This window comes from Penicillium atrosanguineum (genome assembly GCF_028827265.1).
Source record: "Penicillium atrosanguineum strain IBT 20685 chromosome Unknown utg000002l_segment0_segment0, whole genome shotgun sequence".
Classification (NCBI taxonomy): domain Eukaryota; kingdom Fungi; phylum Ascomycota; class Eurotiomycetes; order Eurotiales; family Aspergillaceae; genus Penicillium; species Penicillium atrosanguineum.
Window position 1 is genome coordinate 682,851 of NW_026623134.1, and position 26,721 is coordinate 709,571.

The 26,721-nt window shown below is 51.7% G+C and overlaps 12 protein-coding genes across 12 annotated transcripts; 9 read left to right on the plus strand and 3 right to left on the minus strand.

The window, feature by feature from the left end:
* Positions 1–623: 623 nt before the first annotated feature.
* Positions 624–2,068, plus strand: N7443_001995 (ubiquitin-protein ligase RMD5; the record flags this gene model as incomplete). Its single annotated transcript, XM_056882051.1, has 4 exons — positions 624–744; positions 844–971; positions 1,031–1,798; positions 1,850–2,068. 4 exons carry the CDS (start codon positions 624–626, stop codon positions 2,066–2,068), a joined length of 1,236 nt encoding a protein of 411 aa, XP_056743892.1.
* Positions 2,069–2,555: 487 nt separating this feature from the next.
* On the plus strand, positions 2,556–3,545 carry N7443_001996 (BTB/POZ domain-containing protein; the record flags this gene model as incomplete). The annotated part of the gene is made up of 4 exons (XM_056882052.1): positions 2,556–2,716; positions 2,773–3,156; positions 3,208–3,389; positions 3,541–3,545. The coding sequence occupies 4 exons, from the start codon at positions 2,556–2,558 to the stop codon at positions 3,543–3,545; spliced, it is 732 nt and encodes a 243-aa protein (XP_056743893.1).
* Positions 3,546–3,999: 454 nt separating this feature from the next.
* csn12 lies at positions 4,000–5,615 on the minus strand (the record flags this gene model as incomplete). The annotated part of the gene is made up of 5 exons (XM_056882053.1): positions 4,000–4,086; positions 4,145–4,565; positions 4,613–4,878; positions 4,926–4,998; positions 5,047–5,615. The coding sequence occupies 5 exons, from the start codon at positions 5,613–5,615 to the stop codon at positions 4,000–4,002; spliced, it is 1,416 nt and encodes a 471-aa protein (XP_056743894.1).
* Positions 5,616–6,370: 755 nt separating this feature from the next.
* Positions 6,371–7,017, plus strand: N7443_001998 (60S ribosomal protein eL20; the record flags this gene model as incomplete). Its single annotated transcript, XM_056882054.1, has 3 exons — positions 6,371–6,577; positions 6,631–6,807; positions 6,862–7,017. 3 exons carry the CDS (start codon positions 6,371–6,373, stop codon positions 7,015–7,017), a joined length of 540 nt encoding a protein of 179 aa, XP_056743895.1.
* A 726-nt stretch (positions 7,018–7,743) lies between these two features.
* N7443_001999 (cytochrome b5 reductase family protein) lies at positions 7,744–8,906 on the plus strand (the record flags this gene model as incomplete). The annotated part of the gene is made up of 5 exons (XM_056882055.1): positions 7,744–7,788; positions 7,849–7,896; positions 7,923–8,154; positions 8,208–8,285; positions 8,338–8,906. 5 exons carry the CDS (start codon positions 7,744–7,746, stop codon positions 8,904–8,906), a joined length of 972 nt encoding a protein of 323 aa, XP_056743896.1.
* Positions 8,907–9,623: 717 nt separating this feature from the next.
* N7443_002000 (uncharacterized protein) lies at positions 9,624–11,146 on the plus strand (the record flags this gene model as incomplete). Its single annotated transcript, XM_056882056.1, has 3 exons — positions 9,624–9,911; positions 10,300–10,674; positions 10,739–11,146. 3 exons carry the CDS (start codon positions 9,624–9,626, stop codon positions 11,144–11,146), a joined length of 1,071 nt encoding a protein of 356 aa, XP_056743897.1.
* Positions 11,147–11,584: 438 nt separating this feature from the next.
* On the plus strand, positions 11,585–14,470 carry N7443_002001 (urease Ure; the record flags this gene model as incomplete). The annotated part of the gene is made up of 8 exons (XM_056882057.1): positions 11,585–11,605; positions 11,660–11,746; positions 11,795–11,821; positions 11,893–12,270; positions 12,325–14,001; positions 14,049–14,108; positions 14,158–14,337; positions 14,390–14,470. The coding sequence occupies 8 exons, from the start codon at positions 11,585–11,587 to the stop codon at positions 14,468–14,470; spliced, it is 2,511 nt and encodes an 836-aa protein (XP_056743898.1).
* Positions 14,471–15,098: 628 nt separating this feature from the next.
* Positions 15,099–17,723, minus strand: N7443_002002 (uncharacterized protein; the record flags this gene model as incomplete). The annotated part of the gene is made up of 7 exons (XM_056882058.1): positions 15,099–16,547; positions 16,607–16,875; positions 16,921–17,074; positions 17,126–17,224; positions 17,306–17,436; positions 17,487–17,504; positions 17,549–17,723. 7 exons carry the CDS (start codon positions 17,721–17,723, stop codon positions 15,099–15,101), a joined length of 2,295 nt encoding a protein of 764 aa, XP_056743899.1.
* A 262-nt stretch (positions 17,724–17,985) lies between these two features.
* On the plus strand, positions 17,986–18,870 carry N7443_002003 (uncharacterized protein; the record flags this gene model as incomplete). The annotated part of the gene is made up of 1 exon (XM_056882059.1): positions 17,986–18,870. One exon carries the CDS (start codon positions 17,986–17,988, stop codon positions 18,868–18,870), a length of 885 nt encoding a protein of 294 aa, XP_056743900.1.
* Positions 18,871–19,672: 802 nt separating this feature from the next.
* Positions 19,673–21,502, plus strand: N7443_002004 (nitrogen permease regulating protein NPR2; the record flags this gene model as incomplete). The annotated part of the gene is made up of 5 exons (XM_056882060.1): positions 19,673–19,715; positions 19,772–20,200; positions 20,253–20,389; positions 20,448–20,773; positions 20,803–21,502. 5 exons carry the CDS (start codon positions 19,673–19,675, stop codon positions 21,500–21,502), a joined length of 1,635 nt encoding a protein of 544 aa, XP_056743901.1.
* A 333-nt stretch (positions 21,503–21,835) lies between these two features.
* N7443_002005 (histone acetyltransferase NGG1) lies at positions 21,836–23,880 on the minus strand (the record flags this gene model as incomplete). Its single annotated transcript, XM_056882061.1, has 2 exons — positions 21,836–23,268; positions 23,361–23,880. The coding sequence occupies 2 exons, from the start codon at positions 23,878–23,880 to the stop codon at positions 21,836–21,838; spliced, it is 1,953 nt and encodes a 650-aa protein (XP_056743902.1).
* Positions 23,881–25,073: 1,193 nt separating this feature from the next.
* N7443_002006 (RING-H2 finger protein) lies at positions 25,074–26,551 on the plus strand (the record flags this gene model as incomplete). The annotated part of the gene is made up of 3 exons (XM_056882062.1): positions 25,074–25,166; positions 25,237–25,783; positions 25,842–26,551. 3 exons carry the CDS (start codon positions 25,074–25,076, stop codon positions 26,549–26,551), a joined length of 1,350 nt encoding a protein of 449 aa, XP_056743903.1.
* Positions 26,552–26,721: the final 170 nt, after the last annotated feature.

Genomic DNA, 26,721 nt, shown 5'->3' on the forward strand with positions numbered 1-26,721 from the left:
TCCTCACTGATACGTGTAAAACCCGTGCACTAGGATAAAGAAGAAAAGAAAAAAGAAGAGGAAAGGAAACGGGAAGAGGCAAATATTTATAGGCGGGGGCCGCGCTAGTGCAAGCGAGGGCCATCGGTCATGTGACCTGTGATGAGTCATGTCTTACTTGGGCTTCACCTGATCAGGTCTAGTGCTTTCTGGAGCTCCCAGGACAGACAAACATAGCAACTATGCGCAATTGCCCCTGCAGTGACAGCCCTCCGAACAAGTGATGTCTAGGTAGCTTTAGTGTAAAGGGAACATGCGCCCTTACTCCCCCAAGTTGTACCTGTTTGGCACATTCCACACCTGGTAGAGGGGTAATCTATTGGGTCACGTGCCTATGTCGTAAGAACGGCGATCACCCGCCGGAATAGCTCAGCATCCGGGTGACAACGGCCATTATACGTTCTACTCGATTCAACTCCCTCAGCAATATCCGACTAGACCCATGCAGCACCATTTCGACCTTCCGGGGCTCCTTAACTGTGACTAGAGAGCCCATCTTCAGCCCTTCTCCATATGGGCAACCGCTGGCTTGTCGGGCGGTAACCTCATCGACTCCGCATTGAGTATCCGCTGCCTGAGCCAGCATGGATTTAGTACAGAAAGAGCACGACAGGCTGCAGAAGAGGCTGAAGGCCTCCCAGGGCATTAAGAATGTCCAGTCTACCATAGATATACTACAGCAGGCTCGGGATGCCATTGCTCAAGGTCAGTTAACCCCATTTGACGGACTGTCCATGTCGCACCTGGCGACAGAACTCGGGCTATGTTCAGCATACGTTTACTGATACATCTATGTCGCCTCAGACCCGAACCAGGCTGCCGTAACTCTTGCGAAACTTCAAAATCCCGTCAAATCATCTTTCGAGGCAATCAACGATAGCCTCAAAGAAACCCATAGCGGCCTTAATAAGTACACCAAGTCGCTCGACAAGGTATTTGCACCTTTAAATTCACTTCTTATGATGCCCCGCTCACATTTTGACTCCCTCAGCTCTTCAAAGACCGACCCCTTCCAAGTACGGAACACGACGTCCTCTCCGAACAAGAACACCTCATCGACCGTGCGATTGCTATGCACCTTCTCCGTGAGGGTCAGTTCTCCGTCGCAGCCACCTTTCTCTCCGACATCCTTGATAAGAAAGCCATGACCCAAACTTCCGAATCGACTGTCTGCTCGACAGACCAGGCGGCGATCGTATTTGACATTGACGAAGTCCCCTCCGATGAGATCCGCAAGCAGTTCGGCCAGATGTACTATATTTTACACGAACTGAAGGAACAAAAGAATTTGCTACCGGCCATTGAATGGTCGCGCGAGAACCATGAAGCCCTGGACGCAAGGGGAAGCAACCTGGAGTTTGAGCTGTGCCGATTGCAATTTGTCTGGCTTTACCACGGTGAATCACACGAGCATGGTAATAAATCAGGCAACGTCAAAGCGGCAATGCAGTATGCGCAAGCTGAGTTCCAGGGATTTGCGCCGCGCTACCTACGAGAAGTCCAGCAACTGATCGGCGCCATGGCCTTTTGCCCTAACCTGCGAGACTCGCCGTATGCGAGCATCTTCAACAACTCGTCCGCCTGGGACGATGTTGCCAACTTCTTTACCCGCGAGTTCTGCTCTCTTCTGGGCCTCTCTGCGGACTCACCTCTTTACATTGCGGCGACCGCCGGTGCTATCGCTCTGCCTACTCTGTTAAAATTGCAGACCATCATGAAGGCCAAGCGCACTGAGTGGACCAGTGAGAACGAGCTTCCTGTAAGTTGACTCTCAATGGAGTACCCAAACCCCACGCTAATCCACTCTTAGGTTGAGATCTCGCTACCGCCCTCCTACCTGTTCCACTCAATCTTTGTCTGCCCTGTTTCCAAAGAACAGGCAACCGATGAGAACCCTCCGATGATGATGCCATGTGGGCACGTCATTGCCGAGGACTCTCTGCGTCGGCTCAGCAAGGGCAATCGGTTTAAGTGTCCCTACTGCCCTAACGAGAGCTCCCCCAAGGACGCCCGCAAGGTGTTCCTTTGATGACTTTTCTCTTTTCACGACATTTGACCGGGAATTTCAGGGTTTATGGGATTCACACATGGGATGGCGTTTGAGATGGCGTTTTGCGTAACAAGCTGTACATAGTAAAGACAGATGCACATGCTCAGCTCTTGTTTTTCCTTTTTTTCCCATTCATTTCCCGATCTCCACTTAGGTAGAAATAGCGTAGTGCCCAGCTCCTCCTATTGGGTCCACGGTCCCGTGATCACGCGCTCATTTGGCGACGGAAAGCGCCCACTTTACGCGTTTCAAACTGCTTTGTGACGCGTCGACCTCCATCTACTGCCCTTTCAGGCAAGATTAGGGGCTTGTCACTGTCCATTACTGTCATAACTATACCACCTGCGACATGATCATTTCACCCAGGTCATATTGCCCCCTTATAAATAGCATCGCCAGCCCCTGAGTCGCATCCTCCTCCCAATTCTGTACAATATCTCCCTTTTCCCACCAGATAGAAATCACAATGCTGTCCAAAAGACCTCCCCATACTCCCTCTGGTAACTTCACCAGGTACCGCGCCACAAAGACAGTGGCCCGACCTCGCAGGATTCGAGATAGCTCCAGCTCCGGCTCCTCTCGGCGATTGGAGCGTCATCGAAGGCCCGCAAATCCCCCTGACGCATCGTAAGTAGCTCAATCCCTCATAGACAACCTTAAAGACGACAACTAACCCTAAAAAGAACGCCGTCTCCATCCACCTCCCCCATTGTGACCCTCCGCGTCGGTCCAGAAAAGCGCCTCTTCGCAGCGCACGAAGCAATTCTCAGCGCATCCCCATTTTTCGCAACAAAATGCCAAGCGCAAAGACCCAGTCCGCCCATGAGAACCCACCTCACCCAACACCCAGGCAAACACATCGAACTCCCAGAAGAACAGCCCGAGGTCCTCTCCTGCGTCCTAGAATACCTCTACAAAGGCGACTACTACCCACGCCTCCAACGAAACTCACAGCGCCAGACATGGGAATTAGAAGATGGCGCGATCGACTCTGAAGGCCAGAGCGTTGGTGCGACGGTATATCATCATGCCGCGAGGACAGCGATCCTCCGCGATACAGCAATTTAGTAAACCAACTCCGATTCCCAATCCTTGAGAGATATGCTAATTGAGTCCAGCTGCGCCGCTGAGAAATATAACCTTCCAACCCTCCAACGCCTCGCACTCCGTAAACAGGGCTTGCATACAGGTATTCAATGCAACACGATCCTGTCGAGCGCGAGATATGCATACGCCAATACACCGGATTCGGACTCGAAGCTGCGGGCGCATTACCTGGCCCTGATCATCCGGAGCCGGGGTACGTTTAAGCGGAGTGGGACTATGCAGATGGAGATGGAATCAGGTGGGAAGTTGTTTTTTGATTTGTTTGTTGCTATGTGTAACCATATGGTTGGTATTCCATGTCCCCCTTGGCTTGGTGGATGGGTTTCAGGCTAACGTGTTGACAGGATGATGTCTTCCCGGCACAATTGTCAGTTTGTAGTTCTGTGGCTCAGGTGGCGTGGTAGGTGGAGTTCTAGTTATAAGGTCGGTTTCTGCTTCCGGTTTGCGTTTGTATTTGGTTTCTATACCCTTGTATTACTAGGTGTAAACTTTGGGATTTTGTATAATAAATGTTTCTCGACTCGTACAACAAAGACTCAATCTATTGGTAGCTGTCTAGATAAGACGATTGTTTTCGCGTGCTTTCCGGTATTTAACTTCCATTCATTGAAGGTCTGTTGCTTCGAGCACAAGGCGTCGGCAGGCCATAGGAAACTATTCGAATGGGCCAATGGGGATCATTAATTTGCTAGATCAACTCTAAGTTTGAGATTTGAGCTTTTGGGGTTTGAACGGGGTATCAGATTGTGTATTTCCTCGTCAAAAAAGACGAGTCTATGTTTTCGAGCGATGCTTAATAAATTTTAGACGCCAGTTCCTGGGAAAGCAGAGTTGTTCTTGCTCAAAACGACAATGCCTCGCTCGCGCGCAATGTAACCTTTCATCAGTCCCTATTGATTGCTTCATTAGTAAAAGACCGGTATGTATCAGCATTGCTCAGGGACTGACCTTATAGATAAGGTTAGATAAAAGGCACTCCACCTCATCCATATCAATCCGTGTCCGGCCGGTAGCGTGAGTACCAATTCTCAAGGCAGCCGCAAATTCCACCACGGGGACACGGGTTCGTCGAAGGGAAGTCTGTCCCTCCTTAGCCTCTTCGAACCCTCCTACAATAAACACTTTTCGGAACAGGTTACGCAATGCAATATCGCGCCCACGCTCCAGCGGCAAGTAGATACGTCTCTTGACGAACTCTTCTTCGCCGGCAGACATGGCTTTGTCGAATCCGACCAGATCCCCTTTCCGAATACAGTTGGACAGAGGACGGAAGAGCTTCTCCAGGCGTGGGAACGGAGCGAGGAGTTGGTCACTAGGGAGGGTATGTGTTGTAACCAAATGACATGGGATTAAGTATGTCAGAATCAACCTGTTTCAGTCAGTTCAGTTTCGTAGAAGGAAAGAGCATTTACTGACTCTCGATTCTTGGATGCTCCTCGGTGACACATGCTCCAAGCAGTTGCTAGATGTTTCTCGGCCTGCATTAATTGAGTTAGACCGATAACCCTAAAGAATGCATCTTCACGAACCTCTGCATAGTTCTCATCCAAAAAGTGGATAACTCCAACATAGTATTCAAAGGTGACGATATGGGACTTGGGAAATGCTTCCAGCGGAGGCAAATCGGCTGACTGGGCATTAATTGCGCGAAGAAGGTTTTTAGTGAGGCCGACCGAGTTGATCTATAGAAGTTAGTTTGTACCCGGTAAGTCAAGATTGGTTTATGTACCCTGAAGTAAGTCTTGAAGATCAAATTCGTCGTTTGATAAATTCCCCACTTACGCGATTCCTCCATTGGTGCCCTGAGTTTGTTAGCATGGTTATCAGCCAGCAATGAAGTAGTTACTCACCGATCACTGAGACATAAAGTAAACATTCGATTAATGATGCGAGCAGCCTCCTCCAGGTGCGCATTTTTCTCAATATCAGCAGCAACATCATCTTGGAACCCGAAGCTTGAAGCTCCCTGTGGAGCTGCTTTGATATCGGCATTGATCGCAAAGGTGCGCAAGTACTTGCCCACCGTGTACAGGCAAGGCAAAGTCCAGGCGGGGATACCGGCGGATGAAGAATAACCCCGAATCAGCGCATTGGCAACCTTCTTCCATGCAGTGAAGATTGCAACAAGGCTCGCACCAGGCCAGTCTTGCTCGTACTTCAGCAGCTCCCCAACTGCTTCCCAGTATGCGGCAAAGATGTCGACCCACGCGGTTTGTTCGGCTCGGGGTACTTTCAGACTCTTGCCGTGAAAGAGCGCAAAGGACAGGTCTTTCTGTAGGGATGCAGCATTTGTAAAGTCGTAGAACGATTGTAACCGGTAGGGTTTGTTTTGGGTTCCGATCGGTGTGAATACTGCTGCAAGAGCGTCGCCGGAGCCAGCAGAGTAGGCGCTCTTGAACTCGCCTGCAAGAGTGCTCATGATGTGATTCCCCCACGGGGTAAGTTTCCAACTCAGTTGTAGATGATCTGATAGTCGAAGGGCACAAAGGTGCTTGGGTTCTTGAGGTGGGTACCAGGCGGGAGTCGTCACTAGCTATGTGAGTAGTAGGTACACCTAGAGCAAGCAACAGCAGTGGGGCAGGGCGGTGTGGCTGTAAGGGCAGAACTGTGGCGGTGACTTGTCCCGATATTTGTACCTCAGGTGTCTGTTTACATAAGACAATGCCCCACTCGCTTAACCGAAGGGCGGTAGCCCTAAGCACATTGCAACACAATCTTAGATTTCTCTCCCCGACGGCACACTAACGACTCAACCACCACAGCGACAATCACAGTACGTGGCCCCCCTATACCATTGCCGACGAATTCATTGCTAACTAACTTGTGTACAGATGGGTACGTGTCACTTTTTTTCTCGAAATCCAGCGCTCTCTCGATACGGTCACGGTGTGTGCAAACGGTCGGACGAAATTTCATGCGAACGATAACTTGCGACAACATCACGACATTGGCACGAAGATCCAAGTACATGGAGGAGAAATGATTTATCAGAAATGATAAGGCGGTTACAGGACGCCTTCACACAACGCTGTCGGTCGAGAATGTCGAGTTCTTGAATTTTTCACTTCGAACCTTTCGCTCCCTTCCGCCTTCCAATTCTTTCACCAACCGCGATCGCACACCGTTTCCCGTCAATCGAGCAGATGCGGATTAATCTAAGAACAAAACGGAGCCATGACTAACGAATTCATTACAGGGCGTCTTACTGAGTACCAGGTTATCGGGCGTCACCTGCCCTCCGAGGCGAACCCCACGCCCAAGCTGTACCGCATGCGCATCTTTGCGCCCAACACCGTTGTCGCCAAGTCCCGCTTCTGGTACTTCCTTGCTCAGCTTCGCAAGCTGAAGAAGGCCAACGGCGAGATCGTCAGCCTGAACGTGGTATGTATCGACTGAATCCGAGGGTCCCGGAACGACTGCTGATTCTGTTTCAGATCAACGAGAAGCGCCCCCTCAAGGTCAAGAACTTCGGTATCTGGCTCCGCTACGACTCGCGCTCCGGTACCCACAACATGTACAAGGAGTTCCGCGAGATGTCCCGCACTGAGGCCGTTGAGGCTCTCTACCAGGACATGGCCGCCCGCCACCGTGCCCGTTTCGGTTCCATCCACGTATGCAATCTGTACACTGTTACGATCGAAACACATTCTAACTAATTTCTACAGATCCTGAAGGTTGTCGAGGTTACCGATGCTGACAGCATCCGCCGCCCCTACATCAAGCAGCTCCTCCAGAAGGACCTCAAGTTCCCTCTGCCCCACCGCTCCGCCAACCCCGGCAAGAAGCTGTTCGCCTACTCGCGTCCCTCCACCTTTGCTTAAATGCGATGTTTTTGGGTTCTGGGGATGGAGTGTGTGGATGAATAACTGTGTTACGGCCATGGCATGCATTAAAAGACTGGCCGCTAGGATTCGGCCTGTTTTGTACCCAGTTATGGGAGATGGTTTAGATGTCTCTAATCCCGTGTAGGGGCGTCTGAGGTTTAAATGCAAAAAATCATCGGGTTCAATCTTTCCTTGTAGATATCAGTACACCGCGGACGGAGCACCTTTGTAGACGGTACATTGAGACGACTTCGCGGGTTGCCGATGACAGTGTTATAAGGTAGTCTCAGGTCCTCGTCCCATCTGGCAGAGATCTGAGCAAACCTAACTTGTCAAATCCTGACCTACAGTCATGTCAATCACTCCCTTTGGTACCTTCCAATGGAAAGCGACTCCATGCTGACATTGGGGGTTGAAAAGGCCCCAAGCCCGGTTAAACCCTGGCCCGAGGAGGCCGGTTCACAGGCTTGTACCAGAGTAAACCCGGGGCAACATATGATAACCCCATTTTTAAAAGATTGGAGACCTTTGTAATTGGCCCGAGCAATAACCGAGATAAGTGTACATATATCCGCGAGTTGCGCAAGTGTCCCAGGAACAGCTATTGCGTCATCCGAAATTAGGACGTGCTTACTGCCCTTGTCCGCTTTCGCATGGGATCCCGATTTCTTCCCTTCCCCTTCCCTTCTCTCCCACCCTCATCGATTCAATTAATTTGCAATCATGTTCGCCCGTCAAACCTTCCGCTGTGCGGCTCCTCTGAAGCAGGTAAGCACAAAATTCAAGCCAGAAATGCTTGCTGGGGACTAATTCAACTATTTGTAATAGAGCTTCCGCAAGTACTCTACTGAGGCCCCCAAGGCCGCCGAGGCTGCCGTTCCGCCTCCCCCTCCTCCCCGAAGTCCAACTTGACCCCAATCTACGTCGGTGTCGGTCTTGCTGGTGTCGGTGCCGGTCTGTACCGTTACTACGGCACCAGCGCCCCCATCGAGCTCAAGGACCGCCCCAAGGTCTTCAACGGCGAGGACTGGGTTGACCTCAAGGTTGCCAGCATTGAGACTCTCAGCCACAACACCAAGAAGCTGCGCTTCGAGTTTGAGGACAAGGAGGCTGTCTCTGGTCTTCCCATCACCTGTTAGTCTGCTTCAGTGAAATATTCCTGTCCCTCTATTGACCTCCCAACACAGCTGCTATCTTGACCCGTTTCAAGCCCGCCGGTGCTGAGAAGAACATTCTCCGCCCCTACACCCCTGTCAGTGATGAGGGTGCGTACCAATATACTCTGCGCCCTGTTCAACGCTAATGGCAAATCACCAGATGCTCCCGGCTACCTCGAGCTCGTGGTCAAGTCCTACCCCAACGGTCCCATGTCCGAGCACATCCACTCCCTGAACGTCGACCAGCGCTTGTCCTTCAAGGGTCCTCTTCCCAAGTACCCCTGGGAGGCTAACAAGCACGATCATGTTGCCCTGATCGCCGGTGGAACCGGTATCACCCCCATGTACCAGCTGGCCCGCCAGATCTTCAAGAACTCCGAGGACCGCACCAAGGTTACTCTTGTTTTCGGTAATGTCAACGAGGACGACATTCTCCTGAAGAAGGAGCTCCAGGATCTCGAGAACACCTACCCCCAGCGCTTCCGCGCCTTCTACGTCCTCGACAACCCTCCCAAGGAGTGGACCGGCGGCAAGGGCTTTATCAACAAGGAGCTGCTGAAGACTGTTCTACCCGAGCCCAAGGAGGAGAACATCAAGCTCTTCGTCTGCGGTCCCCCGGGTCTGTACAAGGCCATTTCTGGCGGTAAGGTCAGCCCCAAGGATCAGGGCGAGCTTTCCGGTGTTCTGAAGGAGCTTGGCTACGACAAGGAGCAGGTTTTCAAGTTTTAGAGCATTGTAGAATATAGAGCCGTATGCGACATGGCTGTGTACAATGATGCATTATTTGTCAGCATTCCCCGGTAACATTAGCCAGGGTAAATGCCATAGAATACCTGATCTCAATATATGTCAAATTAGCTGTCAATTAGTTATCCATCTACCTCGTAATTGCTTGTCCAGGTGAACAGATACAATCTGTATATATTGACTTTGTGCACAAAGATTGGGCGTAACTTCTTGGGCTTAGGTGCGACCTCCCGCGGTCGGGAAGCGCCCGGCCGGGGGATCGCACACAGCACCTGGGGGAGTATGGCAAGCTCAATCTACGCGGAAAGGTACTCGCTATTGATGTTTCAAGCCTAAAGGTTGCACAATCCATTTTCGAATACATTGGATATCAGGAAACTACTTGTATCGCTTCTTCTCTGGATTTGAATTGACCCGTACGTGGTTACGTGCCAGTTAACAGGTACCTGCTTGTAAGCAGGTCGCAGGCGCAAACTGAGCCCATATATGTATTCCTCATTCGGTTCACAAAATTGACAAAAACCGACTTGGAACAAAAAGGGCTACACATTGGGAAAAAGAAAAAAAGGCAGATAATTTGAGAAGATCAAAGTAAAGAATAGGTAAAGAACTAAGAAGTGCGAAAACCCGTGCGCAGCAGTTAAGCGTAGTGAAATACGCAACGGAGAGGACCAAGTTTATGGGTCGCACGCCTAGGCAATGCCTGGAGAGGGGAGGTGGGCTGAGCAGCCTGAGTGTTGTGCAAGCCTAGGTGAGACCGTGACCCAAGTGAGGACACCAGAGAAGCACGCACCAGAGCCTAAGCCCAAAGCGGGGCCTCCCAGGCATGCCGGAGCTCTCGGGGGTGAAACCCCCTCGCCCTCCCCATTTCTTAACAAATTTTCTTCACCACCTGCCCCCCCCCCAAACACCCTAACGATGACTTCCAAGGACTCCGAGGCCTCTGTGGCCGTCAATATCGAGGAGCTTCGCTCCTCTAAAGATGCTGTAAGTTTTATTTCTTCAGATATTTTACTTCCTTCTTTTCTTGCAATTTGGTTCGTCGCGCGCCTTCTTTACCTGGAGTCGATCGTGGGCGCGCGACGCGACGCATATAAACAGAGCTTTGTTCCCCACGCTACTTGGGTGCCATGAGACCTCGAAGCTCCGAGGACCTGTACAATGCTTTGATGATTTAGTTTCATGTTCCTTAAGTACCTTAGTTGTGTTGCGTTGGTCTGGTCTTTGTTGTCGCGTCCTGCGCGTGCTTTTCCTTATAGAAAAGCTTCGAGTGGTCTCAACCCCACCACCCCTGTCATTCAGCATGTCCATGCACCGCAACACAGCCATTGCCGGGTATCATGAGCGCGTAACACAGAAGCTGACGTTTTCACAGATCATCATGTGGAGCATGTCCATTCAGGCCCAAATTGCCGACTTCAGCAAGGCCTATGTTGAGCATGTCAACAATATAATCAACGGCACCTCTGCCGCCATCGATCTCCCGATTGTGCCCGCCGGCCTAAGCCACTTTGACTTTGTTCCCCGCGCCAGTAGTGTCGGCGCCAAGTCCGAGGCTGGCGGTCGCAAGAAGCGCAAGCGCGCGCCCGTTGACCCAAATGCGCCCAAGCGTCCTCTCACCCCGTACTTCTTGTATATGCAGAACAACCGCCCCAAGATCGCCGAGGACCTTGGCTCTGAAGCGAAGCCCAAGGTTATCGCCGACGAAGGAACCCGCCGCTGGCAGGAGATGGATTTGAAGGAGAAGGAGGTACGTCAATACCGCTGTATCATCAATTGAAACGCGTATCACCCATGTTAACACACACGGTTAGATCTGGAAGTCCATCTACGGCGAGAACTACGAGCGGTACAAGATCGCGAAGGCCGCATACGACGAGTCCAAGAAGAACCCCACCGAGGACACCGACCCGGCCGCTTCGCAGCTGCAGCAGGACATTGCTGGTGCTGAGACCCAAGCCTCGGACTCCTCTGACGATGAGGACGAGGAATCTTCATCAGAGTCTCCCTCGCCTAAGCCGGTTAAGGAGAAGACTCCCCCGCGCAGCACCAACAAGCGCCGTCGCAGTGACGCCAAGGCTATCAAGGAGGTGGCCAAGGAACCCATACCCGCTGTCACTCCCGCAAAGAAGGGACGAGGCAAGGCAGCCGAGCCCACTCCGCTCAAGGAGAAGCTGCCAGAGAAGCGCAGCCGCACCAAGAAGCGCAAGAGCGAGGTTTAATTGATCAAGTTGAAGTTGGTTTAGGGGATTATGTCAATGGTTCAAGGTTCAAGGTTCAAGGGCGTCTTTGAAAAGTGTATTCAATAGGAACATATTGCTATAGTATTTGCTACATGGTACTTGGTTTTATATAAGTGCAGTGCATAAGTTGTATTTCCCCACCAATGCGATGGAGTCAAGTAATCAATAAGCAATCAACGATGAATGACTAACACGGCTGGGGCCGCCCAACAACACGCCAATCGGCGAACGCGGTACTTGCCTTATCTTCGTTATCGGAGTTGGCCTGGCACTTTTGAACTGCTCTTCACCCCACATTCTTTTCGTTCTTTATAATTCCCTGGAACCTAACCTAACACCGTTGAGGATTCTTCTATAGAGTCTTGAATAAGACTCGAATCATTCGCCAAGCTCCCAGGCCCCGGTTCCACCTGCGTCATGCAGCTTGTTCCGAAGGAGGTAGGTCGTGCCAGCCAAGCCCGTCGCAAATGTAATATCACTGATTATTGGTAGCTCGACAAGCTCACTATTGCGCACCTCGGGTTTCTGGCACAACGTCGCCTGGCCCGAGGTGTCCGATTGAATCATGCCGAAGCAGTGGTATGTTCTACTTATTCCAATAGATAACTACGCGCTAATGTCCAACAGGCCTTGATTTCATCTGTTCTGCACGAGGTTCGATCCCCACTTTTCTTTTCTTTTTCGCAAATGCCGTAGATCGGCATTGCTAATCCTGCTTCCGATAGCTTATCCGTGATGGCCATTACTCGGTTGCCGATTTGATGTCCATTGGCAAGACTATGCTGGGTCGTCGTCATGTCTTACCGTCTGTGGTTGCGACCCTGGTCGAATTGCAGGTCGAGGGTACCTTCCCGAGTGGGACCTACCTGGTGACTGTGCATCACCCCATCAGTAGTGATGAGGGTGATCTCGAGCGTGCGCTATATAGTAGCTTCCTGCCTGTTCCCTCGCACGAGGCATTCCCCGATCCCGATCCCGAGGACTTCATGCCCGAGAAGATGCCCGGCGCCGTGATCCCGTTGAAGAGTGCCCGTGTTGCGTTGAATGATGGACGGAAGCGTATTCGCCTCAAAATTATGAGCAAGGGTGACCGACCGATTCAGGTATGTATAGGATACCTAACATACAAGACGGTAGATACTGACGGAGAGTGATAGGTCGGATCACACTACCATTTCATTGAGACGAATCCACAATTGCACTTTGATCGCGTCCAGGCATACGGATACCGACTGGATATCGCCGCCGGCACTTCCATTCGATTCGAGCCCGGCGATACCAAGACCGTCACTCTGGTTGAGATTGGCGGCAAGAAGGTGATTCGTGGAGGCAATTGGCTGGCCAATGGTCCCGTGGATTTGAGTCGTGTGGATGAGATCGTGACGAAACTGCAAACTGCAGGATTTGCACATGTACCCGAGCCGACAGCCGATGCTGTTTTGACTACTGGATTTTCCATGGAGCGTGAAGCCTACTCTCGCATGTTTGGACCGACTACTGGAGATTTGGTGCGCCTGGGCTTGACCAACTTGTGGATTGAAGTAGAGAAGGACATGACCCATTACGGAGATGAGTGTGCTTTTGGTGGAGGCAAGACTCTCCGTGATGGAATGGCGCAGGCATCTGGTCGCTCTGCGGCTGAGTGTTTGGACACGGTTATCACGAATGCGCTGATCATTGATTGGTCTGGTATCTATAAAGCAGATATTGGTATCAAGGACGGCCTCATCTCTGGAATTGGAAAGGCTGGAAACCCGGATACTATGGAAGGCGTGCACCCGGAGATGGTGGTGGGTGCCTCCACGGATGTGATTGCCGGCGAGAACAAGATTATTACCGCTGGTGGTTTCGACACGCACATCCACTTGATTTGCCCGCAACAGGTGGATGAGGCTCTAGCTTCTGGTATCACGACCTTCCTTGGCGGTGGCACTGGTCCTAGCACTGGTTCGAACGCTACGACCTGCACGCCCGGCCCGAACCATCTGCGCCAGATGATGCAGGCTTGCGACAGTCTGCCGATCAATATTGGAATCACCGGCAAGGGTAATGATTGTGGACCCATTAGTATCGTGGAACAGATCAAGGCAGGTGCAGCTGGTCTGAAGCTGCACGAGGATTGGGGCTCCACCCCGGCTGCCATTGACAACTGTCTGGGAGTCTGTGATGACTACGATGTCCAGTGTATGATCCACACAGATACACTGAACGAGTCTGGCTTCGTTGAGCAGACGATCGAGGCTTTCAAGGGTCGCACGATCCACACATACCACACCGAAGGTGCAGGCGGTGGCCACGCACCTGACATTATTTCGGTCGTTGAGCACCCCAACGTGCTTCCCAGCAGTACAAACCCAACTCGACCCTTCACCCTCAACACCCTCGATGAACACCTGGACATGCTGATGGTATGCCATCACCTGTCCAAGAATATTCCCGAGGATGTCGCCTTCGCCGAGAGCCGCATCCGAGCAGAGACCATCGCCGCCGAGGACGTTCTTCATGACTTGGGTGCTATCAGTATGATGTCCTCAGACTCTCAGGCCATGGGCCGCTGCGGAGAAGTCATCCTGCGTACCTGGCACACTGCACACAAGAACAAGGAGCAGCGTGGTCAATTGGCCGAGGACCAAGGCACCAAAAACGACAACTTCCGCGTGAAGCGCTACATTAGCAAGTATACCATCAACCCGGCCTTGACGCAGGGTATGGGACACCTCATCGGCAGTGTCGAGGTTGGCAAGATTGCCGATCTCGTTCTTTGGAAACCTAGCTCCTTCGGTACGAAGCCTGTGCAGGTTCTGAAGAGCGGTATGATTGCCGTTGCGGAAATGGTACGTTCCCCTGATATTATTCCCATTGCCTGTCTAATTTTGAACAGGGTGACCCTAATGCTTCCATCCCGACTATCGAGCCGATGATTATGCGACCAATGTTCGCGGTATGTTCCTACTTCTACTCATTTCCTTAGGAAATACTGATCAATTTAGCCTCGCGTCCCAAGCACATCAATCATGTGGGTTTCCCAGGCCTCCATCGATGAAGGCATTGTTCAAACCTACGGCCTACGTAAGCGCATTGAAGCCGTCAAGAACTGCCGCACCGTCGGCAAAAAGGACATGAAGTTCAACGATACAATGCCGAAGATGAAGGTCGACCCCGAGAGCTACGTAAGTCAGTCATCCGCCGAAATAATCCCCATCACACTAACACCAATACCAGACTGTCGAAGCAGACGGCATGCTGTGCGACGCCGAGCCCGCAAGCGAGTTACCACTAACGCAGGCCTACTACATCTTCTAGACCTGTGTGATGTAACACCTGTGCAATTGTGTCTCACACTTACATCGCTGCCCCTGATCTGATTCTCTCATTCCCTATTTTTCCCATTCCCCGTTTCTTGTTCTAACCTTCTATATCCCCATCACTTCACCTTGATATCTAGCATTGCCTCCGACTTAATATCCATCTCGAGCGTCTGCTATTTTCAGGTTCGTGTTTATGCATTAGGTAGCTAGCTACGAACGTTATGACTTTCTTTGACCATTTGTTATACGTAATTTCGGCGGAAAGCCGGCCAACTTTTGAAGGGGACCCAGCGGACTTCGCCGTGGATACGCCGTCGCTCGCCTCGGCCTGGGTCGGAATTGGCCGGTTTAATGTTAGGGCCCACGCTAAGGGAGGCTCAAGTTCCTCAAACATTGATTTGTTAGCGACATGTGCCTAGTGGTTGTCTATGGTGAATAGACAAGAGCAAAATCTATCCCGTTGACATGGTTTTAACCTTGAAAATTAAAGTTCACCCACCAGATAACTTGCAAATTGTAGCAAAAGAATGACTAAAAATAGAATAGAAGTTTCAATTGGTACATAATAGCTCATTATCTTCATCATTCATTTCTATACCGAGGTAAACCCCTGAGAATAAACCCTACAACTCCATCTCCTCAGCAGCATGATTACCCCCCGCCGATACTAGCGAAATATCAGCCCAACTATCCTCTCTCGCAGCAAGGTACGCAGAAACACGAGCACGCCTGCGCGCAGTATGGTCTTGAGTACTCTCTAGACCCTGTTTAATGTCCGAGGGAGGCGAAGCATTGAGATCTGATTCGGAGATCGAGAGGCTGAGTAGGTCCGTGTGTTGGCTGTCTTCTACTTGGGAAGGTTCGTGTGGACGGGGCGATGAGCCATCGTCTCTAGTTGAGGTGAAACTAGATACGTGGGGCAACGGTTTCGGGGTTGGTGTTCTAGCTTGGGTTTCTGGGGACGTGGGTGGGAGGGGACCAATTTCGAGGATTGATGGATCGGCATGTTCTTGGAGGTATAAGTGTGCTTTTTGAATTTCGGCACGTTTTGCTCTTTCTGGGTCGTAGTCTAGTGAGGGCTGTGAGTTGGCTGTTGGTTGGCTAATATTGGATGTTTCCTTGACGGTACCATCCAGGGCACTGTGGGCTTTGTGTTCTGTGTCGCCGGTACTTGTTTGGTCTTCTATCTCGTCGCTGGACTGTGATGACTCGGTTGAAATGTTTGCTTCATATCGGGCTCGCTTCTTAGAGCGTTGACCATCGTCATCGTCTGTTTGGTCGATGGTTTGACGCATAAAGTTGTCGTGTGCAAAGTCGCTTCCTGAGCATAAGTGACCGAAAAGACAACAAATGGAGACGTCTTCGTTCCAAGTAGATGGATCCACTGTGCAAGGATGTATGTCTTTCGGGCGAAAAGCCGCCACGAGCTCGCATAGCTCGGAATATGAGGAGTGGCGGGAATAGGGAAATCGCTTGCCGTGGTCAGAATAGTGCGCACCGGAAGGATAGATACAACTTACAATCGTGTTTGGTAGGTCCTGCTTGGAGCTTGGGTCAAACACACCCTGGCCGAGCATAGCCACAAGCTTCTCGAGAGACATATCGCCTTCTTCTTTTACACCATATATATCAAGTGACAGCGCCTTCTTCCTTGACTGGAATGCTTCCAGGAGTGCCTTTTGCATCTGCGATGAACGTTTCTTATCGGGAATTTGCTGGAGACATAATTTCTCCAATTGAGCAAGTGTAGACTCATCCGGCAACTCGAGCTCGTGGACCTGATAAAGATCACCAATTCCACCACCGGCCCCAACTTCGGAAACTTCGGCACCGTCCTTGGTCCGATTGATAATGGGCATGATGTAAACAGTTTTCGGGCCCTGGGCCGTGCGGCATGATACATCAGGCTCACAGCTGTGAATCCTGCTGGACTCGCTATCGCTCAGGCATCCTGACACGGCCCTGTTGCCTAGGTCAAAGCCACAGAGAGCCGGGCCTTCATTGACACCTCTGCTGCTGGAGATGTTTACAAGGGATCGATAGAGTCCCATCTGGTAACGGTCCACGTGGATCTATATGAAGTCGTCAACCTCGACTTGTAGTCGCCTAACACCTGGGAAGCTCTACAAACCTTGGTCCCCAGTGCCGCTGAGAGCGCCAACCAGACATCCTCATAGCCGAAAGTCCATGCTCGGAAATAGAAGACGGTGTCATCTGAGTAGGCCTCAACTTTGCGAAGGAGTTCAGCAAGCCCTTCCGCTTTTGATGGAAATTCCCGGAAAGGATTAGATTTTTGAGCAAATGTGGTGTCAAGATACAGCTTATCCAGCCGTTTATGACCCAGGGTATACGGTATCAGAATAGGATTCCGAATCAAGCTATCAACCCACCATTTTTCAGCTATGATACGTAAGCAGTAGAACAGAAGGGAAGCGAAAGACTCACCTCGAATGTCGCCTGAGTAGATGATCGCTTTGTTATTTCCCTCGATCAGGAACATCACAGCCCCAGAGCAGTGATTAGCATCGAACAGAGTGACCCGAATACGCCGTCGGGGCGTAAGTTCGATCTCTGTTGGGGTGTTCAAGGGGATTGGTCGCTAGGGAAATCGTGAGCAGAGTCCATGACACCGCGCGGATCGGATGCCCACCAGTAACTTGGCCAGATGTTTATAGTGTAGGCGACGAGATTCAAGAATGCCTTTGTGGAAGTTCATCCGATGTGGGTACTTCTCAATGCGCAACAGCAGCTGCGGGTATCCGGGTTAGTTGGGGTCATGTTAGGTGTATTAGATGAGTTGGTGTGTTAGGTGTGTTAGGTGCAGACATACTTCGCGCGTGGCTGGAGAGCAGTAGATGAAAGGAGCCCGAAAGGACTCTAGGCCCTGTAGGTGGTCGCTATGGACATGGCTTAGGAGGCAGGCCAACGGCTGCCGGTCGGGACTCTTGCGGAAGTAATCGACTATTGATGTCTTAGAGGAATGTAATTTCCGCTCATGGTGTCATACTGACTCTGAATATCGGGAAATTCTAGCAGAGTTAGCGGGGATCACAATCGGAGGGAATCAACCTACCGGAGACAAATCCGTCAAAGGTGGACATGGAGCAGATTAGTGTAGTGTAGTAAAGTGTGGTTTTAGGGTCCGGGTTAGTGTAGTTGGTGCGTGCGAAGAATCCACTGTTGGTGTTGGCGGTGCAGTTGACAACGCAGTCCACGTTGCCGTTGTGACACGGTCTTTCATAAGGCATTTTTCAAGTCTGACCCTTCCTTTCCTCTTCCCTTCCCTTCCCTTCATTCCTTAGTCTGCACAGTCTGCCTATCCTTCACCGTCACCCTCAGGGTAACTCAATCTCCTAATGAATCCTCACTCCATCTAGACCCCACATCCGCTCCAGGTCTCTCCCTTTGGGGTTCGCCTCGTTTCAACTCTCCGGCTGAGGGCCATTTAGGGCCGTTCAGAGCCTTTGTGACCTCCTTCGTACTCTTCTCCTTTAGTCCTCCATCCTCACCATGCGCAAACCGTCACTTGCCCAGTCCGTGTATAACGCGACTTTCCCTCACTCTCGCCCGAGCGACCCGGGGACCTTTGCAGCTCACATCACCCGCCATCTTGTCCCCGAAGTTCGCATCGAGACCAGCGTCTTCTACGGTCCTCCTGACTGCATCGAATCCCAGTACCCCGGACTCGACTATTCCTATGGCCCACATCGCCTACGACTCGGACGCTTCACTTGGCACCGACGGCTATTCAGGGTGTTCGACGCGCTCAAGCTGACCGAACACGAGATCTCGGAGCTGTGCTGCTGGGAAGGTACCAAGTCGGCCCGTCAGCGCTACGAAATGGAGGAAGGAATAACGGTGCGGGATACTACTGGCCAGGACGTCCGACCTGCGACACCGACCCCCGCACCCACCATCCAAACACACATGGGTGTGGATGTACTGCCAGATGACGATCAAGATCTGAATATGGATGCCCGGAGCGATGACACTGTTCGTGCGAGCGAGTCTCGCAGCTCGAGTGTCGCTTCCGACTACCGCCAGCATGAGTTCGAAGATGACCTCAGTGACGAAGAGGTAGAGAGCTGTGGCGTGGAACTGAACAACCGACTGCGCGCCGCAATGGTCGCACGCGACCAGGGCGATGATGTACCTCTCGACGAGGACTGGGAGCAGTGGTTCAAGGAGGCTGGCGAGCGTGATGGGGGCTACACTGAGGTTATGCACGCCATTCGCTCAAATCAACCACTGAACGTTTTTCCTGAACCCCCAAGTGCGAACCTCCGACATAGTGATCGAGGCGTACGGGGCCTTTCGGCCACCACTCTAGCTGCAGAAGAATGGCTGCTCGCAAATCCCGGCCCACGCTTCACCTCCAGGCCCGTTCTCCCATGATCGCACTCCAGCACGCGATGAGCAGCGCTTCTCGCGCTGACGCAAAAAAGGACTCGATATGACCACACCTGCATTTCCTTGGCGCATTTCCTTCGCATTCTCTCCGACACGGACTGGCTCCTTCTCGGGTGTTTCTCTGCTCACCATTATCTACATTGCTGCTATTATCCCTACCATGCTTTTTTACTATCGCAGGAGTCCGAATAGCTTTCTCTGTATAGATCTTTCGGAAAATTTTCCCCAGCGATCACTTATGACGTTCTGATTCACTTAATACCCTGGGCGACTTGCTGCATATTTATTGCTTACGAATGATAGCCGATACCTTATTTCTGATCCGTTTATTGTCTGGAGTCAGTAAGACCTGTGGATGTTCTTGATGTTCTTTTTATTCCAGATGTAAATTCTGCAACCCCGTAGAGGTTTCATTAACAGCCTAGAAGCGAACCCGGTTTCGTAGCCGTGGATTTGGCCCCGGCACAGGCGCGTAACGGTAAGTAGAGTCGAGTCAATTGGTGGGAGTCGCCAATGGTTTATACCGATTCAATGTTGGGTTGAAGAAACACAGCGGAGCTATATATTCTTGCAAATCATGCGGAGCACAGTGGATCCACCGATAAGAGCACCTCCGCTGCCCGCATTTTGGACTTCACAACCTCCGAACACCATACCTCGAATTGTCCCTCAATAATGTTGAAGCCTTGATTGCTAGGGTGACACACTCAGACAGCCTTCCGTCCAATCTCTCCAGGGCTCCCGTGCTGTAGACCTCATCCCTAGCTTCAATGCGCGCAGCTCCATCATGATCAAAGCCATCTTCTACAGCAAATTCGACACCCAGGAGGGTGAGAGGGCACCTAGACACCCGTGATTCTTGAACAGCTCACTAACACGTCTCCAGGCCCGAAGGTCGTCCACCAGGTCCCCGATGGAGCTATTGTCCCCTCCTCAACCGCGCCCGCGCAGCCCCTCTTCTTAATTTTCTCTGACATCTCGTTTTTCGTGATCCCGCGCCAGGAGCTCTGCGGCAACCTCCTTCAGGTCTGCACCAATGGTTACCGTATTTTGGGATACCCAATCTGCATGAAGTCCCCTCGCTACGACCGCAATGAGTTCATCTTCAACTTTTGTGTGGTGCTGGCCGAGGAGGATGATTTCAGCACCTACAAGAGTGTGGTGCAGAAGCTGGCCGATATGATGCATGCCCTGGAGGAACAGAATGGGTTCTTGTCGCGAGATTTCTCGAAGAGTGGCGAGGGCAAGGTATATAGTCTTTGCGAGATGCTGATGGAGGACCTCAACAACTATTGCGAATGCATGATACCCATTGGTATGTCTTGGGTCGGACTCGAGCTTCGCTGTTACTGAATATTTGAATACAGATGAGCTCAACACATTGAACATCAAGTTGTTCCCTATATATCCTTCTCCGCCGACTGTCAAGGCCTGGCAGGTCCCTCTGTTCACAGTGCGATACCATGCCTTTATGGATGAGAATTGGGACCTGACATTGCAACGGGTATGAACCTACAGTGTGTATGGCTCTCTCAGAAGTATCGACTGACACAATCCCGCAGATCGTACCCCATATCAACGGCATTAATAGCGTTCGCATCATCTCCATCTTAGCCGACACCGACTTCTCCCTCACCTGCCGTGCAATTCGACACCTACTATACTACGGCTGCCTATATATCCTAGACATCTTTTCCTTCTCCGCAATCTACGCGCCAACAGCACAATTTAGCAACACAATAGCCTCAGACGAATCCATGCAACTCGAATGTGCACGCTACGTAAACACCTGCTTCGCACCACATCCCGCCATCGGCCCCCGCTCACCCCTCCCCCCGTCCCAGCTGCAGGAACCAGCGGAAGCAGCAGTATCGGCGCCGGGCCCCTAGTAGGCTCCCTTACCGACCCAGCAACGAGCGTATCGCGCGACGAGTTCCGCTTCGACGCCGAAGAAATCTGGCCCTTACTAGGCGACGAAGACACAAACGGGCTACCGTACACACCCGAAACACTAGACAACGACATAGCACATGCAGGCCTAATCCCCAGCATCGTCGATGGCATAGGCATTGTCGAGCTCTACGCAAGCCTGAAACAGGGCCAGAGCGTTAAGCAATGGTACTCCCAACACAGTCGCGAACTAGCCAACATCGATATCCGCCGCTTTATTACCTTCGGTGTGATTAAGGGCTTCCTTTACCGCGTGCATAAATACGCTTGTGCAACGGGACAACCTGCATCCGCGGCACGCTCTTCTTCTATCCTTCCTGCTCGAGACTCGACTGGTCCGTCGTCTCGTGCTACAACAGGGACGAATACGCCGTATACTGCGTCTAGTGTGGGCGAAGACGCGCCGATTTCATCGGCAGCTCGGCGTGAGACGAGCCGTGAGCGAGCGGCCTCGTTTCAAAGTGGGAGTCGGACTGGAGTAGGAGGGAGCGGGCCGTCGGGATTATTTGAGGATGACGAGGAAGAGATTGATGATCGTACGTTGTCGAAGTATCTTGACGGGACGCATTGTATTGATCAGATCTGCACGGAGCTGGAGATTAGTGAGCGCGAGTTGACGGCTAGATTGAAGCGGTATCCTGGGGAGGTACTGATTGTGCATCGGTGATTACTTTGTCCGTGTATGTGTTTGAGTCTAGTTAATAGATACCCTGATTATTTGAGTTGATCAATTACAGCGCTGGAAGGTTGTTGAAATACTGTTTCAGTTTATTGATATGATCGGTGTCTCTAATAGCTACCGAGAATGCGCGAAACCACAATGAACCCTCCATCCTGAAGATGCGAAGACTAAAGCACAAAATCGTCTCCATCAAGTCGGTTTCGAATCCACCGCGGACGCAGGTGGTCCACTATAACCGGAGAGATATAAAAACTCACTAACGCCGTGACCCCTTGTCGTTCCAGTCGTATCGTATCGTGTGAGGAAGGAATTGTGAGTTTACTCCTCGTCCCAAGCCTCCAGCTCGGCCTTCTCGTATTCACTCATCACCTGAGGGTCGAAGATAGTTTCACCCTCCGACGGAATGGTGGTCTTGATATCATCGAAGATAGGCAAGAAGGCATCATTCCAACGCTTACGTCGGTCCATGACGATCTTAGCGGCATCGCCCACAGCAGGTCGAGAGATTCCGGCGCCGGCAACGTGGCTACCACCACCAGCACCACCGGGGCGGTGCTTGGCCTGCGAGCCCTTTTTGCTCTTGCCCATGGTACGAGTGCGTTTAAGATAGGCCTGTTGGACCTGGGAGTCGAGGTCATCTTGGATGGTGGTGAATTCGAGGAGAGCCATGTGCTCCTGGGCAATCTTGAGGATGCGGGCCTTGCGCGCGTTGTTGGTGACAATCTGCTTCTTGAGTTCGTTTTGAAGGAGGCGCAAACGCTCGGCGACTTCGTCGTCGTAGTGTGCGTCGTAGTCGGGGTTGTCATCTGCGCCGAGAAAGCCAATGTATCGCAGCTCGGCCTTGGCGCGCTCATCGAGCTGTGCGTGGTCGAGCTTGGCCACGGAGGTCTTGAATCCGTTTGGATCGGCGTCACGGAATGCCGTCGCGGGTGGGAGGGTCTTGCCGTCTTCCTTGGCCTCCGTTTCACCATTGGGTTGGTCCAAGTCCATTGCGTCTCCCATCCCCGTGTCGCCGTTCGCGGAGTCCTTGTCCTCCGGGAGTGTGCGGTGCTCGTAGCGGAGTAAAGAGCACAGACGACTAAGCAGTGGGCCGATGGAAACATCACTAGTCTCAGCCTTGTCATCGGTCAAAGTATCGATGCTGCCTCGTCCTTGGTTCAAGGGTAGCTGATCCTTATCATCTTGACTTGAGTCGTAAGACATTCCATCCTCTTCAGCCCAGACTTGACGGTAGAATTTCTTCCCACGGCGTGGGTTGATGAAAGGCGTGACACGGTCTCCTCTCTCCCGGAGCCAAGCAATGTCCTCTTCGGTAAGAGGACGAACATACGGCTCAATGTAGGCCTGGAAGGTGTTGGCGCTGACCTGGTTGGACGGCTTGGCATTGCTGAAGTCCTTGTCTGGAGGAACACCGGCCATCATGTGAACGAGATCACTCTTGGGGAACCGGGCAACACTGTAGATTTCCTTCTTCTCATCGTCGGGCATGTCTGGGGTCACGTCTCGGATGTGGTAAACGGTCGGATCATCGAATCTCAGCGGGTTCTCGCCGAAAATCTGTACTTGGGGTATGGCGGGCTGGGGTTCAGGCTGGTGTGAGTCTTCGCTGGAATCCGAGCCGGGAGACCCAGGCGCGGCCGCGCCATCTGCCCCGGCAGCGGCACCGTTGGGGGACAACATGGATGGAGGAGAGAGGGAGGAACTGTCATCAGAGCCGGCGTTCTTCGGATGCTTGGAGACTGGAGAAGCCGCTGGGTATGGTCAGTCATTTTTGTGAAAGTGAAAATTGAAGGTGGAGCTGTGGGCGGGTGTGGAGTGTGACGGGGCCATGAGCTGCACTTACCTCCCTCGATCTTTGTCTCGGCGCCGTCTTGACGAGCCATTTCGTGCGCTCCGTGATTCAATGGTCGCTCCTCTTTCGCAGCACGCTCCTTGCGTTTCTTCGTCTTTCCTTTGTGTATTTGCTCATCATCTTCCTCCGTCTCGCGCTTGAGCTTCGCACGTTCTCCAACCTCACGACTGAGTTCAGGGTCATCCGTCACGTTCTTACGCTTCTGTGACATCTCTCGCATACCAGCATTGCAAGTATCCCCTCGGATATCCGCCATGTCACTGAGGCTCCTCAGGTGATCCACGAGTGTTTCGAGGGTCCGAGAATCGGGGATGTTCGGCCCAGCTATTAAGTCGAGCATATCCGTATACTGACCGTTGGCTTGATCGATGAGCTTCGAAACATCATTTTCGAGATAACTGGTCGCAGACGTCACGGCCCCTGGACCACTGCCTGCGTTGGATGGGGTGGTATTGCGGCTGCGCGACTGGCGCGCATCGCGCCCTTTGCTCTTGCCCTTGAGTGAAGGCATGGGGTCTGTCTTTCGGTAATAGTCGAGGATATGGTATGAGAGCTGAATCAAGAGAAACAATTGGTTCGCGGGATTGTTAGTTGGGATGTCGAGGGTTTCTAAGAGGCGCCAGCTGCGATCGGGTACCACATGCTGAAACGAATCACCAAGTCAAGAAACAGTTCAACGAGAGCTGAAGACCCTCAGTTTACTCCACCATAAGTGAAGCAGCGACAATCAGAGTGTTTCTGACTATCGGCGATGAGTTGAGTGAGCTGTGGTGACCAAGAAGTCGCGCGGAGCCGATCAACCTGGGGACGTTTGAACACGTGACATTATCATTTGTTCTGCCAGCACGTGAGGCGGTATGAAGAGCGGTAAGCAAGCTCGAGTCTGGCGGTTTAAATCGCCCATGAAAGCTTTATAACTACATGCTCTGAAAAGCATTATTTTGCAAAATGACCTATTGTTCAGCCTAGAACAGTCCTCTCCAGATTGTCCATTTCAAACCGAGTTTATTCGGGCGTCGAGTGTTTTGGGATGACCTTAGCCTTAACATAGATCCTTAGGCCATGAGACGTGGATTTCCATCCGCAGATAGAGTATATGAAGGGTCTATTGGGATGATTTTCATCGTGACGGCATTGGAACGACAAGATCAAGCATAGAATTACACAAGGCAATAGGCCTGAAACACCAAACACCAAAATAGACTTCCTCTCTAGGGAGACGATCTTTCTGAAAGCGGCATCCGCAAACGAACATTCCCAATGCGGACGGACATAGCCGACCAATTCCCATACATTTTATACGCATCTGTATGCAATGACGCCCCTCCGATCGATTGCGGTTGCCATGTTTCTCTCTTTCCCTTAATGAAATCAAAGTTTGCAGCCCTTTTGTCGCGTGGCCGGACTTGCCCGCATTCTTGTGCCGCCCACGATTTGCCCTTGCATACCATCGGCTGCCGCAGAGGCCGAGATGCCCATACAGTAATGTCCGTCTTTGGTTGTTTCCTTCGCCGGGATCGAACAAATGCGATGGTGTACATTATACCCAAAACGAGGATGTTTTCTCGTGTTCTTGTCTTGAAACTCTTCACATCTATCGATCTAACCATGTGTATATACCTTTCGGGGTCACCTATACACTGGCTCTTTGCATCGTTTGCTCCGACAGACCGAGAATTCAGCATATTTTAAATCGATCACATTATGTCTCGCACCGAACAGCCTGATTCGCAGGCTACGGTTGCCACGCTATTTGCGGGTCCGGGGAGCGCCTCAAATTCTACTTCGTCAGTCAGCGTAAGTATAGCCGCCTGATGTATAGCGCTGCCTTGGGGTTCGCTTGCTAATTAAGCATATATATTTATAGGAAAATGTCGGTTTCCGTTTTGTCCTGGATAGAACAGTTCAAACTCTCTCAAGCAACAGTCTTCCTGACTCTGGATCCCTTTCCGGCCTCTTGTTTGTTCCCAATCTTTCACCACAAGATCCGTGCAATTCAATCATCTCCCAATACATACCCTCCAACGTGACTCGTCACAAAGACGTGACAGACTACGGCTACCCGATCATCGGTCTCGCTCCGTGGGTGACGCCAGAGTGTACTCAATCGTTTCTCTCTGCTTCACGTGAAGTAAACGCAGAGGCACTCGTTTTCTTCCAACCGTCAAGTAACGACTCAGGAATCCCACCACCTCATAGCGACCAGCGGTGGGATTTACACGACGGGGACCAGTGGAGAAAGCAAAACGACTATCCGATCTACGCGATCCCTGGTCCAGCCGGCGTGACTCTCATGAACGAGCTTGCTTGGTTTTCGGATGGAAAGCCTAATCAAAGCAGTAGTGACAACGACACATCAACAGATACTTCACGCAAAGAAACAAGTCAACGGCTTTTCACAATGCTTGACACCGGTATGTTGTATTAATGCCCATGTTGTGTATAAATCAGTTGCTGATAAAAACCATATAGAAACTTCCTCTTCTCAGCAGCCGAGCCTATGGAACTTTGTACTCGCAATCCTGGGTACAATTGTTGGCTTGAGCCTCGTCCTTGTAGTATTTTACCGCTTCCTCCAGAGGCGTCGCCGCCAAATCCTTATCCAGCGTATCGAAGCTGGTCAGGTTGACGTCGAACGCTTGGCGATGTCCGTCCTCCGCGCTCCTCGTGAGCTCGTCGATAAATTGCCAATCTACACATACACTGGCGAAGCACCTATCGTGGTACCGGTCACTCCGAAAGAGGAGATCAAAGAAGAAGTGCAAACCAGTGTGACCGAGGTGAATGGCACACCGTCGCTATCCAACAGCCCGTCCAGCAGCCCGTCCAGTAGCTCGTCCATCAGCCCGCCAAACAGCACACGCAAGGTCACTGGCATCCGCCGTCCGGAACCAGCAGTGATAAATCCTGTGACAAACGAACCTGCGCCTTCGACAAATCAACACTGGGACTTGCAAACCTCGTGTGCGATCTGCCTCGATGAGTTCATGGTTGGCTCATCCCAGCTCCGCGAGCTGCCGTGTGGTCACGTATTTGACCCACCCTGTATCGATCAGTATTTGATTGAGCAGAGCAGTCAGTGTCCGCTCTGCAAGAAGAGCGTCCTGCCGGTGGGATCCCTTCAGATCCCCGTGACCAACGCCCTGGTCCGGCAAGAGCATGCAGCACGGAACCAGGAATGAATCGGCCATAAGAGGCGAGTAAGAGAAGTCTGGAGGCATTAAACATGTATATAGGCATCGATGACCGTATATCAGTAAAGCAAATATGAAGTGGCATTTACGTTCTCTCCTTCTTGCATTCATTTGAATTATTATAGAGTTCGAGTAGGCCCTTTTGCGCAATATGAAGT